The sequence below is a fragment of the Lates calcarifer genome, linkage group LG12 (assembly GCF_001640805.2).
Source record: "Lates calcarifer isolate ASB-BC8 linkage group LG12, TLL_Latcal_v3, whole genome shotgun sequence".
Classification (NCBI taxonomy): Eukaryota; Metazoa; Chordata; class Actinopteri; family Centropomidae; genus Lates; species Lates calcarifer.
In genome coordinates this window covers 7,398,308-7,418,258 of record NC_066844.1, presented here as the reverse complement: position 1 = coordinate 7,418,258, position 19,951 = coordinate 7,398,308, and the positions used below count along the sequence as shown (strand labels likewise).

The 19,951-nt window shown below is 38.6% G+C and overlaps 3 protein-coding genes across 3 annotated transcripts; 1 reads left to right on the top strand and 2 right to left on the bottom strand.

The window, feature by feature from the left end:
* Positions 1-952: 952 nt before the first annotated feature.
* Positions 953-5,206, top strand: LOC108873574 (uncharacterized). The gene is made up of 6 exons (XM_018661843.2): positions 953-1,303; positions 2,207-2,811; positions 2,996-3,106; positions 3,383-3,444; positions 4,189-4,449; positions 4,606-5,206. Exons 2-6 carry the CDS (start codon positions 2,217-2,219, stop codon positions 4,642-4,644), a joined length of 1,068 nt encoding a protein of 355 aa, XP_018517359.1. The 5' UTR covers positions 953-1,303; positions 2,207-2,216; the 3' UTR covers positions 4,645-5,206.
* Positions 5,207-7,641: 2,435 nt separating this feature from the next.
* On the bottom strand, positions 7,642-9,556 carry rplp2 (ribosomal protein, large P2). Its single transcript, XM_018661849.2, has 5 exons — positions 9,422-9,556; positions 8,371-8,494; positions 8,219-8,267; positions 8,030-8,128; positions 7,642-7,770 (listed from the first exon to the last, which is right to left on the bottom strand). Exons 2-5 carry the CDS (start codon positions 8,491-8,493, stop codon positions 7,694-7,696), a joined length of 348 nt encoding a protein of 115 aa, XP_018517365.1. The 5' UTR covers position 8,494; positions 9,422-9,556; the 3' UTR covers positions 7,642-7,693.
* A 2,789-nt stretch (positions 9,557-12,345) lies between these two features.
* LOC108873569 (adenosine receptor A1) lies at positions 12,346-14,769 on the bottom strand. Its single transcript, XM_018661827.2, has 2 exons — positions 14,411-14,769; positions 12,346-13,463 (listed from the first exon to the last, which is right to left on the bottom strand). The coding sequence occupies exons 1-2, from the start codon at positions 14,764-14,766 to the stop codon at positions 12,827-12,829; spliced, it is 993 nt and encodes a 330-aa protein (XP_018517343.1). The 5' UTR covers positions 14,767-14,769; the 3' UTR covers positions 12,346-12,826.
* Between the last annotated feature and the right edge of the window lie 5,182 nt (positions 14,770-19,951).

Here is a 19,951-nt window from a genome sequence, read left to right as displayed (position 1 = left end):
CAAGCCAGATAAGAGATTACTCATGGAGTTAGACTGACTGACACACTGGTCATGAAAATTGCTGGTCAATAGGGAAATAAACTTCTATGAATGAATGAGAATTGTTTTACTTTGATCACAATCACTTCCTGAAAATCTTTCTCAGCACTTCGTTCAGGCACAGTATCAGGCCTATTCCAGCTCATACATGTCTATAAACTAGATGGAAAAGGTAAAGATTACAAAACCTGGGGAAACCATCTCAGGTGAAGTCAGTTTTTCTGGCACGCTGTGTGTGGTGAATCATTAACAACCTTACAAAGGTGAAAACACTAATGACTTGACAACTGGTTATTAAAATAGCCCAGAGAAATCTCAGTGCAAGACAACCATGAAAATTTCTATATGCTCTTCATACGAAAAGAAACTACTGATAGGATATCTGAGTAATAAGCTATAAATGGGAGAAAATCAATTTAAAGCCTAAACAGTTGCTTGATAGATGGAGAATTAATCTACATCTATCTGATCATTTATTCATTTATTTTTCTCTGGTTCCAGGTCGCCCAATATGAGAATTTGTTGCTTTTTCGTAGTAAATTTAATCTGAAGATGGCACTTGAGGCATTAATGGGAACGTACACTCACTTGCCAATTTACTATAGCCAAGACAAATGCAGAGGTAACAGTTTTTTCTTATTTAGTCTTCCATCATTGAAATAAGTGCACCTGCAAATCAAATCAAGCACATTCAACCTGGTTCACAGGTTAGTTTTAAGCCAAAAATACTGGGAAACAGACAGACAGACAGATAGATAGATTTTTTTTATTTATTTATTTATTTTTTTTAGAGTTTTGGTATCACTTTCAGTACCTTATAATAGCCAAAGGGGGAAAAAAAGTGATTGCAACATTTCAGTATATATGCTTTCGTCTCTTATAGGAAATGAAGTGAAGCACTACTACTTCCTGTTACAACGTGGCAAAACTACCAGTGACATAAAATGCAGAACCGAGAGCAACATCGAAATCGTAAACAAGTGTTCAACCTGACGCCTGTAGGGTTCACTTAAACATCAAATCCTCATTTCCAGTCATCCGCCTACTCTCTTTGTTTGGTAAGGATGACGGTAGACTGCTGCAGGTGAGGGGGGGGGGGGAGTGACATGTCCTAGGTCCTGGGTGGAGAACCTGAGCAGGTAAACGCACTCCTCATCAAAGACATACGACATTTTTAAATCGACCTGCGGCGAGTAGCACTCATTAACTACTGAATACTTCACACGGATCTCTGATATTTCTGTCGGTGACGGAGACAGAAGAGGTGAGTCCACACACAACAGCAGCTGTAGTCTTTAACATTAAATAACCACAGCTGTAGCCATTTCTTCTTATCGTTTCGCAATTGTTCCTGTTATTCTGACGTTTTACAGAGTTTAAAAACGTTGCTACATTCATAGACAAGCAATAGAAAAGAACAGAACAAGACAGTATCTGGTCATAAACATTTTAAACAATTCTAGTATAAAGTAGTATTGATAAACAAGTAGTATAAACATGTATTTCCTCTGTATGTCATTTAAAGCTGTGATGATTATCCATTAATAATTAGTCTATTGACAGAAAATTAACTTTCTGTTTCAATAACTGCTTAATTGTTAAAATAATTTTTGAAGCAAAACAATTTAGTGGTTTTCTGCTTCTCGAATGTATGTAAGTGCTGTTGTCCAGGTCTCTGTCTGTGATAGTCAGTTGAATAGCTCATGACTGTTGGTCAAACAAACAAATAGTCTGAGTAAGTCAACACTGGCTTTGGAATGTTTTTCACTGTTTTCTGGCATTTAATTGGTTAAATTATGAATCAATTAAACAGGATAAGTGATAATGAAAATACTTGTTTGTTGCAACCTTGATAAAGATTATTGATTGATTATTGATTAACCCAACAAGTAATTAACTGATCAATCTTTTGGTCTGTGAAAAGTGAAAACAGTGAAAAATGCCTTCATTACTACATTTTTCTATAACCCAAATTGAGGTCTTCAAATTGCTTGTTTTGTTCAACCAACAGTCCAAAATATAGATATTATCACTTAAAACAGTAAAAGGAAATAAAAAGCAGTGAATCCTTATGATTGAGAAGCTGGGTATCAAAAGTGGCAAAAGTTCAATGCAAAACAATCTAATAACCTAATGTATGTGTGCTGTTGTTTTCTTCTTCTCACAGCCATTCCACCATGGAAATGCAGACAGAAAAGCACAGGCCCATCAACGGCCAGTTGATTTTGGTGCCTCACAAGGACACAATTCGTCTGCTGGAGGTTTACGTCAAGCGCAGTCTCAGCCTAAACGATGGGGGGCTGGAGGAGAAGCGGGCTGGGAGGAAAGAAAAGTGGGTGACAAAAAGGCCAAGACGACATTCCAGCGACCCTTCCCTTCATCTGTCCGATGGATTAAACGACAAGGACATTGGTGCGTTTTCTGTGGTCGAACCTCTTGCAGATGAGCCCAAAACGCTTCCCGAAGAATCAGAGAAACAACCTAAAAAATCAAAGAAAAAACCTTCGTTCTGGAAAAACATACTTGGGTTTTTCTCTCGGAAGAGTAATGAGGACAAGGACAAGGATGAGGACCAGGACGGTCCCACGGAGACGCCCAAGGAGTCCACAGCAGAAGTGGTCTCTGATCCTGTCACCACCTGCCTACCTACAACTCCAGCTACTTCACAAAAGCGGAAGTCAATGAGAAGAAAGTCTTTAAAAAGAAGGTTCTCCAGAAAGCGGCTGTCTCTGATAAAACTAAACAAACCTACTGACATTACTGAAATTGAAGGTAAATTTGGGGACAGAACTTGACTGGATTAATGAAATGCATGGTAATAAATAATATGATTTAGTATTTAAATGTTTTGTCTAATGAAATATCTCAAAATCAGTTATGTTACTGGTGCAAAAATAATCTAAATGTATGCCAGTTTTTTGCATAAGTTTTAAAATAACTGAATGTTGCTTTGCAGCCGTTGTCAGCGTGGAACCAACATATTCTTACTATGAGAAGGTGACAGAGGAACTGGAGAAAATTGTCCATGAAGTCAAAGAAAAAGAGGAAGTTCTACGTCTCTCAGATGGCAAGAAACAGTTTTCTCTCCATGCTCATTAAACTGCCAATTTAAAATAGAAAGTACTGGCAGCAAATTTGGTAAAAGGAAACAAAAGCAAAACAATTAATACACAATGAACAATGTTCATCTGCTAAATTGACTTTTAGGAAGTTCTGTCAATTTTGTGAACTTACAGAAATAATTACCCTCCTCCCCATAGCTGTTACATAAGAACAGATTCTGATGATCGTTGAGTTGTTCTGCATGTTGATTACACTTCCTCTTGCTCTTGTTCTGTCTCAGAGGAAGTAATCGATAGGATCATTGCTTTGACAAAGGAGGAGGGTGATGCCATAGATGACAAGGTTTGTATAATTCATTGCTGTTTTGAATAAAAGAATTTAGTTGATGCAGCTATGCTTCTCATGCAGCCTAGCTGTTCATAAAATAAAGCACATAGTTAATTGTTAAGGAATTTATCACATCAATCTTATGTGTTTTTAACAAGCAGGTTTGTCACAGGTGCTTCAGCAGTTGCAACTGAAACTAAAGTCGCATCCAATAAATAAACCATAAAAAGTACCATAAAGTTAAGTAATAAAGTGCAAGTACAAAGTCTAGTGCAGGAGCTTTTTCCTCAACCATCAGTCATCAGTAAATAAACTAGCTTGACAATCCCTAGAAATGGGGGTTTGTGAGAAGAGTGAGAAGAGCATGCAAAGAAAAAGTTTTGAGAGTAGGTTATGAGTGCTACTATGCAAAATGTACACGTCGTGTTATACTTTTAGGAAAAAACAGTGCTTCTACATATGTGTAGGGCTGCCAGAATTAGTTTTTCTGTTAGCTATTTAAAATAAATGGGGGTAATTGCTGTAACTTTCATGGTTATAGCTACTTAAACATGAGGATTTACTGCTTTACTTGGTAAAGCAGTAAATCCTAAAACTGATGTGTAATTAGGACAAAACAAGCCATATGATGACATCATCTCAGGCAGTGTAGAAGCTATTCTGTGGTGGATTTTCACCTTATGTTTTTGAGCAGTAAATCCCCAGCAGGTCAAAGTACAATGTATTTACTGACAGCCTTCCTCTCCTTACCTCCTCAAGCTGAGAGACAACCCTACCCTGAGCAACTTTTTCCAGCGGATGACATACTCTTCTTTCCAGAAGCTGGCTGATGCTTATCTAGAGAAAGAAGCGACACCGGTCCACAATCCTCCCACCATACTACCGACAGCACCTGAGCTGGTCAAGCTGGCCTTTACACTCGACTTTACAGCCAGGATAGCTGGGCTCTCCAGACAGAATATAGGTCACATTACAGGCCTGGGAAACCGTTATCTACAGGACCGATTTGAATACAAACAGGTAAGACTCAGGCGTAAGAAAATAAAGCGGAGGAGAACACCAGATGATTTACCTATGTGTAAGCGGACTGATTCAGTTCTGTTTTAATTGGAAAATTCATTGCTCTGTGGCTTGAATTTAAAAGTTAGTTTAAAACTCTTTTGTTCTCTTTTGCAGGCATGTACAGATCACCCATGGTCTGACAGCGATGACTGAAAGGCAGCAATGCAAGAAAGAAACTGCTGCAAGTGAAACAGTCTGATCTGGTTAAAAATGTGTGGCAAGCAGCAGTTCCCTTTACGCAGAAGTGCTACCCAACACAACTTTTAAAGACTATTTGCAATCACAAATTGCTGCCATTTTTATTTTTAATCTGAAACTGTTTTACATTGGAATACTTGTGAAATTGCATTGCGTTAAGGTGATGTATTGACTGACGCTCTGCATATAGAGGATCAACATACAAAGTAAGCTGGTTCTACTAATGATGCTAAGAATACGATGCTCTTTTGACAAATCCAGCATTGAATAAGATACTTGCTCATTGATTTGTAATAACACGAAAGAACACTGCAATAACCTTTGATATATATAAGCTAGACAACTGTGCAATTATTTTTTTAATTAAAATTATTATTATTTTTACATTTTTAGGATTTAAAATTGAGTAAAACACATTAAATAGAAGCTTAACTGAAATGTGAAATGATTGTTAATTTTAGTTGATATGAGTGCTGGCATTCATATTACATACACAAATAAAAAATATTTAAATTAATATCAATCTTTTCTCTTAGATAACTGAACTTACAGTATTCTCCACAGCTGTGCAACTCTTCACTATAAATAAGGCACTACAAAATCAAGGCTTGCTAAGACAGGCTTTGCTAATTACACTTTTAGTCTCAATTCATAAGAAAATCAATTATCAAGCTCAAACACTTTTCCACAACACTATTCCAAGAAATCCACTCTCCCTTTGCCACTTACTGACAAAGTGAAAATCTGATGGAACAGTACAGCTGCAGGCTAATACGTAGCTGCTTGAACATGTTGAGGAATGACGGGAATTTGGGTAAGAGCGCCTCCCTTTTTGACTGATAATGATATCATTGGGTTCTAAAGCCCTCTTGAGGTCTAAAATGGCATGCCCAGACTCCTATACAATGAGTTGCAAGATTAATTCAAAGGATTGCAACACAATTTTTAAAAACAGGTCCCAGAAAAAGACACAAAACTTTATTTTTTCAGACTTCACCACGGGGCTCTGGTAGAATTATGCAACCTGTGGTACCGGTCCCAAGTAAACATTCATTTTAAGAGGTAGGTAGGTCTATGAGATATACTGTAGTGAGTTAGGCATGGAAAGCTGGAGTTATTCTGATAGACCTCTGATATTTTATACTTCCTGAGAAGTAGAGACAACAACCTACAGCATGGGAACATGCACTTTCAAAAAGTGCATACCTGTAACAGCTAAAACGTAATTAATATGTCATGGCAATAACTGCTACAACCTTACGCACAGTGTGGGTTAATCACAGTGTGGGTTAGTTGCAAATCAGTTCAGTGATTTGCAACAAAACATGTACCGGAGAACATAAAGTAAAACTGGCTTTAGATTGATTGCAGATATGTATGAAGACTAATATAGACATTGTTGACAGCATCTACAATTGACTCCCGGCACAGAGGCTGGCAGGTGTTCATGAGATGGAATGTGACAGTCTGTCAGTTGTATGATTAAAGCATGTAGTGATGGCTCTCACCTGTGGAACAGGTTCCCCTGCAGACAGGAGACCTTTCCAACAACAGAGGAGCGTCCAGATACCCTGCCAGAACTAATGGGTTCACAGGGGATTCCTGTGCAACACAGTGCTATGCAACGCATGCACTGATATACACCAGAGAGAAGAGGATGGTAGAGGTGACTAGAGAGAAAGATGAAGGAGTCACTTGGTGAACACAGCAGTCCTGGTGCCACATTAAAGTCAAGTTTATTGGTGTTAAAGTGAAACATTAAGCCAAATAATTTCATAAGAAATTAATTCACGTCTCTTAATTCTTTAAGTTCAAATAAGTTTTTCTTTTCCTCTTAGTAAAGGTGACGTTTAAAACTCAGCTTGCTTAATTTGTTGACCCAAATTCAGGTAACTGTCAGGTTAAGATAAAAACAATACGTGCGAGGAAGCAGGCGGTGGAAAATTTATGGTCACATTTCTTCGAGGATTACTAAACAGTGTTGACAAGTTCAGTGACTAAACATGCAGTGGCACAATCAAACCTGCATTGAAAATGTAATAACAAAAGATGTATTGTGATGTGATTGGTGACTCATGTTTGATACACAGTAGGTAGCTAGACTTTGGGCTCAACAGAACTACAATATGATAAGACCTTTTTCACAGTAGTCTTGGCCCATAGCAGTCAAAGCACAGGTGTAATTCTTCAACATTAATGACAGCTCTGTAGCACTGTGGTGTCCCTACGTGTCCAACACCTGGACTCTGATTCTAGACAGCAGCCTTTATTAATGTTATTAGTCAAACCTATTGGGCAAGACAAATTTTTTACCGTGAGAAACATCTATTGCAGACACTAGAACTCACATAAATCCTTGCTTGAATATTACCATCTGTGTGACCTCTTCTCCTTTTAATGTATGATGAAACAGTTTGTCTTTGCAGGGCTCAAAGTAATGTTAAATCTGTGAATTGTCTGTTTCTCAACTGACTGCTTCTTAAAATATAGACCTTTTTTACTTTTGTTCATAAACAATAGCAACGTAGATCAACCATTACAAAAAATAAACATAGGTCATTAATAAATACATGAAATAACAACTAAACCATTGGTCAATTGTGGAGTGACAGCAGGTTCCAATCCTGTTTTAAATGCTGGCAGTGTGGCTACCTTTGTGTTTAGATCATTGCTCGTCCCTTTAAGCCTGTGCCATTATGTGCTTTCAGTTATCTGGACGACAGCAGACAGACTGACCACATGCAGAGTCTGGATTGCCTAATGATGACGGGTTGCTCAGTCTTGACTATTTTTAGCAGGCAACAAAATAGCTTTCAACATCAAGCCGTGAAAGCCAGACAGTTTATTTCCAGCACACTTAACAATAATGTCTTTGGGAATAATTACCTGTGCACAGTCATAATTTGTAATGTTCTATTTTAAACCTCTTAAAGGAAAAAAGGGACAACTTGGTTTGTGTAAACCTTTTACATTTTTATTGCTTTTTAAACATGGAGAAGGTAGATTAATCAAAGAGTCCAAAGCCCATATCTTCGTCTGACTCCTCTGATTCCTCTTTCTTCTCTTCCTTTTTCTCTTCCGCTGGAAACAAGACAGATAAAGACAACAGTTAGTACTACAGACAAATATCAGCAAGAATATTGGGGCACACTGATATCCAAAATAGTAAGCTTTATTTAAGGACTACCAAATGCTACTTCAGATTCATTTAAAAGGGCATCATAGTATGTATACTACTATCTAAATGCAATACACATTTAGGAATTCAACTACAGGAACTTAAAAAAAAAAAAAATCATTTATCAATTTAAGTTAAGAACAAAGGAGTATATACACATACCAGCAGCAGGCGCAGCCCCAGCTCCAGCGGCTCCAGCAGCAGCAGCGGCAGGAGCCGCTACAGCACCACCTGCTGGTACAGAGGCTAACTTTGACAGGCCTGTAAGACAAACGAAAGAGATATATTTTTAGCCAATTTCCATGTACAACGTCTCAAAATCTTTAGTTGCGTTCATTCAGGGTCCTTTACCTGAGTTCATGACTTCATTGATGTCTTTTCCGTTCAGCTCACTAATGACCTGCAGAGAAATACCAAAAATTTAACTTCAGACACAGGGCATCTTCACTGGAAAAGAATCAGTTTTTTGTGACTGCATAACACACTGTTGTTAATTGGCATACCTTGTTTAAGCGTTCGTCATCGGCCTCAATTCCCACGCTGCCCAAAATGGCCTTGATGTCCTTTGCAGAGGGGCTGGTGTTTCCACCGAGCACAGCCAGGAGGTAAGCGGCCACGTAACGCATTCTGTATCGGTAGAAGAGACACAAAATGACAGGTGAGCAATTTGTGTGTGTGCAAGTTATGCAATACCGAAGTCAAGTCAGGGAAAAGTAAAAGAACAGAGTGACACCACATGTCTCAACGTAGAGGCTTTAATGTGGTAAAACCTGCTCGAACTTTGTAATCCATCCTTTTTTAAGCCAGTTAAAATCCACCACAAATAACTGACGTTGCATCCCTATTCTTTATAGTTTTTGGGGCTGCAACAAACCAGTACTTTCCTGACTGTTAATTTCAGCTCCAATTGTGGTGACAGTGGCCATAATCATTCTGGACACTACACTGTATGATTCCTGTATTCCTGGTCATAACTAGTGCATAACGTGCCTGCTTTCCCCACTTGGTTGGATTATTTTTAACTTGACCTATCACGTAACGATGATGTGGTGTACGCATATGTGGTAAATACTGTTAAGCATACATAGCTCTATCAGTAGTTACTTCAAGTTACTATGAAATATCTAATTGCTGTGGTATCCTTACAGCTAGTGAGCGAATCTGCTTGGGAGGAGCCCAGTTTGACTTTAGCATCGCTAACGTTAGCAATGGTTGTCCATGTACTACAATGAACTTTAGAGAACATATGGGCATAAAGACAGGAACAAAAAGACACATATTATAGTTTGTATCTCTTTACCAGCAGCTATTGTAACAGACTCTGCAGCACTGTTAAACCGTTGTAACTGTAATACATGTGACTCAGAGTTAACAGAGACAGCATGGCGGCCAGTGTTTGTCTGCCTGTCCTCCATTTGTGCCGAGATTCTGCTCAGTAGCTTCACATTTATCAGTTATTTAAAGCTACCGCATAGTACGTGTCGTACAAAGAACACCGTGACACACCGACTGATCGAGGCACACATGGTTTATGACACAAAATTTTTGACTTACTTTTAAGTCTAAACAGACACGAAACGTCGGTCACGCTAGGAAATCCGGGAGAAGGAAGGGGCGGTACCTGAGCGCGTAGCAGAATGGAGTACGTCGATTTCATTGGTCCATTTGGATGACAGACACCTACGACAGCATTTCAATAACCTGAACATAAGACATAAGTCTATGAAACTGAATCAGAAATTGCTTTGTTATAATTGATGAACTGTAGAATGTATGGAAAAATACGTATTTACGAAAAAGGGAGTACATAAATTATTTGTCTTTTAACATATCATTGTTGTTAATATCCACGTTTTTTCTGTCATTGTAACCTGAATATCTTTAGGTTTTGTAAGCAGTCTTAACATGTTATGTCAACAGGGGCTCTAGCAAATTGTGATGGTCATTTGTCACTATTATCTGGCTTTTTTTTTCTCTTTTTTTCCAAATGAATTTTCGTGGAAAATATTCGTTACATTAACTGATTGTCAGATAATTTATCTATTTCAGCTATTCTGGGCTACAACAGTGGCTCAACTGGCTGCATACAAGGAGACATACTCTTTATTGAACAAGTCTTTGATCAATATACATGTATGTCTACATGTGGCCCTTCCACTGCCTGGTTATCAATAACTCAGAGGTCAGTGTAGTAATTTCCAATGTAATCTATGTACTGTTATTAGTCATTTCCTTCCCCCTTCCTCGGTTAGGAAAGAAAGAAATGTGAAGAACTGTACAACTACTTTAAAACTGTATAGTAAATGAGTAGAGGAGACTGAGTTTATCACAGTTTAATTTAGCCTCTTAAAACATGATATTTTTCTTTTAATGGTCTGGTTTAAATTTAGAAATTTGCTGTATCTGTATCTGCCCCAATACAATTCAAAAATTGAATGACATTTCATTGAGAATAAAACTGGTAAAAGCAGAATGTGTTAACTAGACTATAAAAATGCTACCAGAAAGTAGAGATGCTACAAATCTTGCATGTAACAATGATTCAGTTAATTTCATATATTATTTATTTCCATTAAGTCATCATCAGAAAAAGTTCACAAATCATTCATACATTACTGTGTCTCTAGTTAAGATGTAGCTATGGATTTTTAATGGATTTTTCTCTGGGCATTTGTAATACCACATGCACCTAAAGCATTGTAGAAAACACAACCAAGTGATCATCCCACACAGCAATGCATGGGTATGTTCAAAACATTAACAGTTGCTCTATTATCAAACTACAATTCAGCCTGCTCCTCCTGTCTCTCCTGTGTGAAGAGCCAGTCGGCTACAAAGACCACCAAATCTGACACAAACTCAGCAATCTTCTTCACATTTGTCACATACCATATTTTATAACCAAACTCTCCCAGAACCACAAGCAAAAAAACTACCAAGAGCCCAACGAAAATGCGGTCCATATAATAGTTCGCCTTCTCTCTGGTGCTCCATTGCTGCCAAGGTAGCGCATGCCGGGTTTCACTGTATGTACTGAAGTGTAGCAAGGCTGCCTCGTCATCCATCTCTTCCTCTGGAGCCTCCATGTCTTGGGCACCCTCTGTTCCATCTGTGTCAGCCATTTTATAGTGGTTTGGTGCTGCAAAATAAAGTTTCCTTCATCCCTCTGTTTAAACAATAACAGTATTATAATTGCTTTTAGAGACTAAACTACAGATAGTGTCACAAATATGTTCCAGCTATCATGGGAAAAATATGAAAGGTCTTACCTCACAGAAGATTAGTTTAAGACAAGAACACAAAAAATAAAGACTCTTGGCTTTTTGTCTTCACACCTACACCATGCTTGTACCACTTTAGCATTCGGCAAGCCACGAGCCACGGCAGTGTGTGGTGTGAGGGCAGTGAAGGCCAGATTGGTTATGCGGCACCTACCTCACTAAGACGAGGGCTGAGGATTAGACCACACTCAGCAGTTTCAAATCCCTCAACAAGGATGAAGGTGACAGATGGTAAAATACGTATTGATGTATTTGTGAGGGAGGGGCAGACAGAGACAGAGAGATAGAGGAGGAGGTATTGTATATTCAGGTGAAATCATTCACCTTTACAAAACTTGTCTCATGATTGTCAGAATACTTGGGAGGTGAATGTATATAGATGTGAGTTAAACAGATATCTTTCCAGAGATGTATTGGATATGCTACCCAAACCTGGCAATTTAAACACATCAAATGACAAAAATATTTAAATGTGTATATTCTAAACCAAATCAAACCTTTTTATTATGTATGTGACTGATTAGTGTGACTGAAACCAGGCAGAAGTCAAACTGATGACAAAGCAGAGCTGACACAGCTGTAGGAGAAGCTTTAGAGTTTAGAGCAGGAATAAATCACTTCTGCATAAATGCTCCATGTGTAATTTACTCAAATGCTTCAGAGCATTTTCAACAATCTGCTATAGTTATTGAAATATGGCTTAAACTGGCTGAATAATTTAAAGAGGTGCCTGCATCCTGTGATAAAGTCTAATGGCTGAATTGCTTCGACACTGCCAGAGTTTTTGTTTCATTTAATGTAGTGACTTTGCTGTTGATTTGCATTCTGGACATGGCCTTTTCTCTCCTCAGTTTATTGAATGGTCTTCTGTGAAACATCAACACACTGTACTCTCCATTGATCTTCACTCAATAAATCTTCCCATTCTGTCACGCTACTACCCGACCATCCAAGGTAAGCATTTGCAAATTAACTCTTTGTGCTAAACCTAATCTGATTTTTAGCCATACTAGCAGCATTGCTCTGTTTGGCTAGGTTGGTCTGTCCTGGCCAAAATATCTTGACAATTGTGTGATGGATTGCCATGAAATATTGTACAGACTTGAACTCAAAACTAATGTTGTTGAGCACTAATTAGCAAATATTAGCATGCTAATACTAAACATCACACCTGCTTGGCATCAGCATGCTACCATTGTTATTTTGAGCATGTTAGCATTTATCTCAAAGTCCTCACATAGATGCTACCATGGCTGTTGACTTTCAGTCTTTTAAAAATGTATTTAAATTGTAAATGTGAAATAAGAAATGTAAGAATAGTGTAGTAAGTGGAGCAGCTATGCATGTTTATTCTGGTGAACTTACTGACAAGCTTTTTGAACATGAACATGTTTGTTGTATTACTTAATATGTTGACATAATTCAATATGAATCAATTAAGGAAGCATTGTGTGGAAAACAAAACAATATAGAATGACAGGATCTTTTCCTCTTGATTGCAGTTTCATTTTCTCAAGGTATGCAAATGAGTCAGAAATGAATTTGTTCCATGACTCAGTGAAGTGCTTTGTTATCTCTGTTGATGGGTTGATATTCCAAATACCACGTGATCCCATGTCCTAAGTCTTATCGCTGCACCATCTCACTGGAAGTGCACACAGAATATCCCCAGTCCTTGTCACAGGTTTCCATCCGCTTTCTCCGTCAGGGCTGGTGTGCTGGTGCGGCATGGAGTGGGTTCTGAGTGTTTACATAATATGCAACCGCGAACAAGCTGGACCAGCGTTACACGGAACCGCTTTATCCTGAAAGCATAAACCATTGGGTTGAGGGCTGAGTTCACATGGGACATGAATATCCCTACATACATGGCAAACTTGGGTACGTGACATTTTGGGCAGAAGAAGTCGATGCAGTTCATAATGTGTATTGGCAGCCAACACACAGCAAAGAGGAAGACCACCAGGGCCAGTGATTTGGCCAGCTTCAGCTCCTTCCGATAGTACCTGTCTCCATCACAGGTGGCCTCAGCACGTCGGTTAAGCTGGCGCCGGATCACCCTGAAGATCTCTGCATACAGAGTAATCATGATGGTCAGCGGCACCACCACCCAGCCAAAGAAATTGAAATACACCATGTAGTCCATCCTAATGACAGTGGTGAATTCACACACAATCTCATCAGAACTACTGAGGTTTCCAAGGGCATCTCGGTTATTCCAGCCAATCATTGGTACCAGTCCAGTGAGGAAGGAGAGGATCCAACACAGAAAAACGGCCACATATGCCCTCCCGTGGGTCACTATGATGTTGTACCTGAACAGAGATGTTGGACATGAAATGAAGACAGATTTGATTCAATCTCCTAAGTGCACACATGCATACTACTGTAATAGTAGTTCTTTGAACAAACGCCAGTCCATAGATTACTGTTCAGAGGCATTTTTCTCAACTGCCAGCATTTGACATCTGAATCCAACTGATAAACAAAAAGTAGAATGGACCACTGCCAAGTTCCTTAACAAACTGTGCCTATGTCAGTTATTTAGACAGACAGGGAGGTTTTAATTTGTTTAAAAGCTTTTGATATGCAGCCCATTGATTTGCCTTAAACCAGGCAATGATATATGGTTCCATGTCAGACATCAACACTGGCAACCACCTCCTGTTGACTGACTCTCTTGAGGATAAAAGCACACATTTAGCTTTCTGATGCCAAGACCAATAAAAAGATAAGGTCAAAGACTACCAATACTACTAGTATAATTGTTTGTTCTTCCAGAATACTTTTGGTACAGCTTTAGAAAGTAGCATCATCAGAATATTAAAGAGTTTTGGCATTCAGTTCATAAATAAAAGTTATTTGTGCTGATTTAACTTGTATGGGATGAGACGCATTTTGTTATGTGGTATAAGTTGTGAGATGAGGCTAATGAATCTACAGCACTTCCGTCAATAACACATATTAGAGTGGGAAGCATTTAGATCATATCAAGAAACCTGTAATTGACTGGAACATGCAATCATAACCAAGATGTTAACATCTATTTCCTATTGCTGAGACATGAATATTTTATTGTTCTTACCGTAAATGGACTGTCAATTACCATGCTGATACTTTAATGTCATCACAGCATCCATCAACCAATACAATCTTACCAAAACAACCTTTCATATCTTTCCCTCAGTTTATGTCACAATGACAAGTTAACCAAATTACACGATTCAAAGTACAGCCAAGTGGTTTTACAACAGTTCCTCACCTGGTGGGAATCTTGACTCGGAGATATCGGTCAATGGCGATAGCCAGCAGGGAAAGGATGGAGCTCTGGGTGATGATCAGCAGCAGGCAGGAGAGGAAGAGGCAGGTGTAGAACTGAGTGCTGAATCCCAGACTGATGATAATAGCCAGAGGGATGACCAAAACTCCCACAGCGATGTCAGCCACAGCCAGAGACACGATGAAGCAGAAAGTGGTGTTGCGGAGAGCCCGGTTCACGCACACTACCAGCACCACCAGCACATTCCCCAGCACGGAGGCCAAGGCAATAGCTGTCTCAATGGAGATGTACATCATGTCCACATGCTCCCGAGGCTTGATTCCTGGCGAGGAAGACATTTTCACTAATCACAGAGTTTGCTTACCTTTGTTCAGATTGCAAAAAAATTTAAATTGGTTGTTGAAACTTCTTGCCTCCACTTCAGGTTTTGCTTCAGCATGGAAACATCCTCCATTATGTATACTTTCTAGCTGAAATAAGTGTACTTTTTGCCACATTTATACAATGAGCAGCCCTTGTGCACATGAAGGGATGCTGAGCGATTAATCCTCTGTATGTTGTGCAAGCTCTGCACGAGGCTGGATACTAGTGCATCACCACTCTACATCCTTTCTCTCTCCCTCTCTCTCTCTCTCTCTCTCTCTCTCTCTTTCACTCTCTCACTAATCCATAAAAAGGAGTCATAAAATGAAAAGGAGGGACTTTGCTTTCTGCAGTACCCTGCACCATTAGTTTTGTCACATTAAGTGAGTTTGTCAGTATCTGTGTGTGTGGTTTTTAAGAGGAACTGTGGTCTTTGTGTAATAACCGGCAGGATGCAGTTTGATAAGGTTGTTAAATATAACAAGCGGTCAACCGAACATGGTTGTGCATTAGAGCTCATTTTATCTTATTACAGTATTGAGTGGATAAATATGCACTGCAAAAGTTATGTTTGAGAAATACTGTCTGCATTACATATCGTGTCCATCAGACAGCACCGACAAGTTTAATGATCGATAAAATGTTCTGCTCAGTAATATCTTGGTCACAATTCTTTAAAAACCAAACTTAAGGGATCCTTATCAAAACAGACAACTTGTAGTTATCTTAAAAAATGAATTGTGGCCATTGTATTATTATAACTATTATTATAACTTTTTATAACTCACAAAAATCTGATGGTGATGACAAGACTAACATATAAGAAACTGTCCACCACAGCATGTGTCATAAAACCACAGCTTGTCATTTTTACATGCTGGCTTTTGTACAGATTAAACAAATGAGAAATAATTTGTTAATCTGTGAGCTTTAGAGGTGCTTAGTTTGTTTGGCCAAAGCCGATTTGTAAGATGCTCCCAGTATGCTAAAGTAAACTAACCAGCTGCTGGATGTAGCCTTAATGAACAGATATGAGATTAGCATCAACCTTCAAATCTAACTCTTGCCATGATAGCACATAAGAATATTTCCAAAAATTTTGTTCTGCATCTTTAAAAAGAAGTAATAAACAGCATTAACTTAGGTTATTAATACAAACCAATTACAGATAGATTTTATTGCTGTGTTGAATGTTGGTTCCAGCTCTTAGAACGTCAGCTTATGTCATGTGGGTCAGTGATTGTTAGGATTCATCATCTTTCATATAACTGAAGTGTCTTTCCCTTCTTATGGATCACCTAAACTATGCATACTCATGTTCTACTTAAATAATGCAACATCAGTACCTGAAAGACATAGGACTAATTGGAGTCATGTAATGACAGACTTATAGTAGCTGAGGTCTAATTCATCAATTGATCTAACCATTAACATCATGAAAAGCAGTTTTCAGTACAGCAGTTTAACTCTTTTAATTACAATTCTGTCCATGTACTGCAATGACGTTTTATTCTTTTGTCATTTAAGTGTTGTTTCTGTGTCTTGCATTTAATTTCAAAGGTACATTTTCCCACATATATCTCTTATTCTTTATGTTGTTCTCCACACAATTTAGATCCAACCACTCTACTCTGCAGGATAAACTGCAGGCAGGAATTAGATCCAAAAGTTCAATTACTTACAAAAACTTAATTTAATTGTCCATCTGAGGATGAAAAGACTTTGGCAGCAAGTACCACTGAGCAAGCAATCACTGAGATGGTCTGTAGTTGCTTAAGGAAGCATATTCAATATCTGCCTGTAAATATATTCAGTCTGACCACTCGACTTTTTTTTATTCTTTTTGTTAAAGAAAGCGATGACTCAGGATGTTGTTTTGGCACACTGCCTGAGATCTCAGGCTCTGGTGTATGCATTAGAGTGTTCATGAGCAGACCCTTAATCACTTTTATTAGGCCTCTGTTATCACATATGCCTTCATTAGCTGGAGTGGGAGGATACATGTATTATCACTTCAGGAGACCCAATGACCATAAATGTCAAGAGAGACAGAAAATACATTTCTGCAGTATGTATCAAATGTATTGATTCAGCACTCAAGAACATTATTATACTTCTTTCATCGGGCTTTAATTGTCCACTCATTTCTTTTCTCTGTTTCAATATGCTTTTTTCTTGTTTTCTCTCTTGGATTGATCCAAGTGATGTAAAATGTCTCCTTTGTGGTGGCATGGCTATATATTAATCATTAATGTAATGATGGTGTTGCACCATCAGTTATTGTTTGTCAATTGTCAGTATCAAACTGACAACTTAATAGTAATGAATTTGATTATGGTCTTGCAGGGATCCTCCTGCCCATGCGCCATTGGGATTACATGACAGTAAACCGTCTATTACCGGTTCCAATTAACAAAATTATTCTCAACGTCCTCACTGAGCATCGCAGCTTAATGCAGAATTTATTTCATCCTGACATAATGATTCACTGCTATGCTGTCTTTGTTAATGGGTCAACCTTAATGGAGTACAATTAAAAATAAACAGTGAGTGGCTTGAATATAACTGTAAACGTACAGACAATTTCCCTCTACAGTAACGAATGTTGTTCATGACATCAAATCTGCAGCCATAGAGCGCTTTATGTTGTTTGTTTGATTCATGCATCTCCATTTATTCTTTTATTGGTTCATCTGAATATTTAACTATAGCATTTAAATCAAGGTGTAATTCTTATTTTGCCACATTCCTCATGTCAAACAGAGGCACTGGATTTACATGAAGTTATTATTTATAGAGAATGATGCCAAGATGCAAATATCACCTCACCTTCCCATCAAACCAAATGCAGTTGCTATGCCAGTAGCCCACATGTATGGAATAGAATACAAAGGGTATTTTGCACACTCAGTCTAAATAATACCAAAAAAAATCTAGCATGCAATTTTGCACAATTAACACAATCTCACTCTGACCAACTCTAGGGTTCTGCTTCCACTTCTGCACACTATATTGGTCAACTTTGGCTGCTATTACTTAGGTGCACGCAGACCATTGTGTGCCTGAACATTAATGCAACACAAAATAGACTTTGAGAGTTGTCAGGGATCAGACAAATGAAGCACTTAGCTGCAAATTGCTGCAGTTTTCTTTTGGATGGAGAAAAATTGATACACTTAATATTTTGCTGGTTGAACGATGTTGCAATATTTGACAACCATTAAACCCATGCACGCTGCACATGTGCACATTCATTGCTTATTTGACAGTTTAGCTACTAATTTCTACACACAAGGAACTTTTTAATTCTCTCAACATGACACCTGATGACATTAAGGCGGGGGAAAGCGTTGGTGGTGCAATAAATAAGACCCCCCCCCCTCACACCCATGTAACCCCATGTAACGCCCACCACCCCTCACCCGTCCCATCTCTTAATACTGTACCTCCATGCCACCCATGCTACATCTAAAGCCCCGCCCCTCTACACACCTGCACACGTGCGCCAGATAATGTCGAGTCAGTGGCTCACCTGCCGGATGCATTTATCATGGAGTGAAACTTCAGATACACGAGAGAGACCGTGTGAACAACAGCCAGTATTTTGGATTTTGGAAAATCTTGGTGCAGATTTGGGATTAACCACTGCTAACTGCAGATTTACCCTGGTGAAGTTTTGACCACTTGCCAATTTCCTTTTTGTCGCCTGTGCTCAGCAATGCTAACTGGTGAGTAAGTTTTGATTCCATAAGAAGTTTTAACGGTTTTGTTTGTGTACACATTATCTTGGTTAATTACTGAGAGCTTTGTTTTACATGTGTCAACATAAATTGGCTTCAGTGTTTTGTTTTGTTTTGTTTTTCACCAGGATAAAGGCCCTTCCTGCACGTTTACGTTACTTAATCTGACAACTAGCAGCATTTATGTGGTTAATAGAGCGAATGGGGATATTTGTGTAGCATATCACGCTTTGCTTACTTACTCCAGCTAGGCAGCTAACTGCTAATGACAGGCCAACACTGACAGCATGCATCAACAAGATGTTTAAAAGTGTGACATTAGCTGCACTCTTCTCAGTCTCAAGCAACAGAGGCATATGTAGGGTTAGTAGTAGTAAAATACAAATTTCTGTTCTGTGAAAATAACAATTGTTTCCATTTTGTGGAGGTATTATGCATCTTAATTTGCTCTCATTCTTGTTTTAACCACTTTTATGCAACGTGCAATTAACAGAATAGATATACATCAAATCAAATATGTGGTGTGAACACCCTTTGCAGTTAAAACAACACCAATTTTCCTCAGTGCACTTGTGCACAGGTTCTTAGCAGGCTGGTTGTGTCTTTTAAAAGTTGCCACAGTTGGTCTGTCTTTGTGTCTTCTATCTCTTCATGTAATCCCACGGACTAATCTCTCAGACTATCTTTTGCGGGACTTCTTGTTCCCCTCGTCACTAAAGAGAGTCCTTTCTGACTCTATGTAGCTGTATGTTTGGGGGTCGTTGTTGTCAATACATTTTGGACTGATCAGATGCGGCCATGATGGTACTACGTGATGGGCAAAAATCTAAACATCTAAAGTGCCTTAAATTCTGCACAGCACTGTGCATCTCAGAGTAGCCATTTCATTAACAATTCGTTTTTTTGTGTTTGGTTTCATTTTATTTATTTCGTTAGTTAGTTAGTAAAGTTTGGTTAATTAATGGTCCCCTTTTTTATTGATGATTGATAAAAGCATTTTCAGCAAGACTTCCTAGTTTCTTGTTCGTACTGTGGCTATCATAACTTTTGTATTTGGCTGTTTTATGTGTAACATGGTATAGAGAAAGTGTGTCAGTGTGTGTGCTTTGCTTGCACTTTTTTGTAGTTGTTGTGTCAGCTCAGTAACACTGGAGCTCCATTCATGCTGATAAAGGAAGTGAAATTGGTGACCATGTGATCCTTATGAGCTCATACACAGTAATCACATTTGGTAATTACTTGATAGCACAACACAGGCATATGAGTCAGGTAAAAAATCTTTGAGTCAGGCCCGTAAGTTTAACAACTTTTTTCCTTCCACAACAATAGTCCCTTCAGCCAGTTTTCTTTTTCTGTTCAAGCTGCATAAGAGCCGGCCTGTCATACTGAACTATACATGTTTTACATTGACATGTTTTTT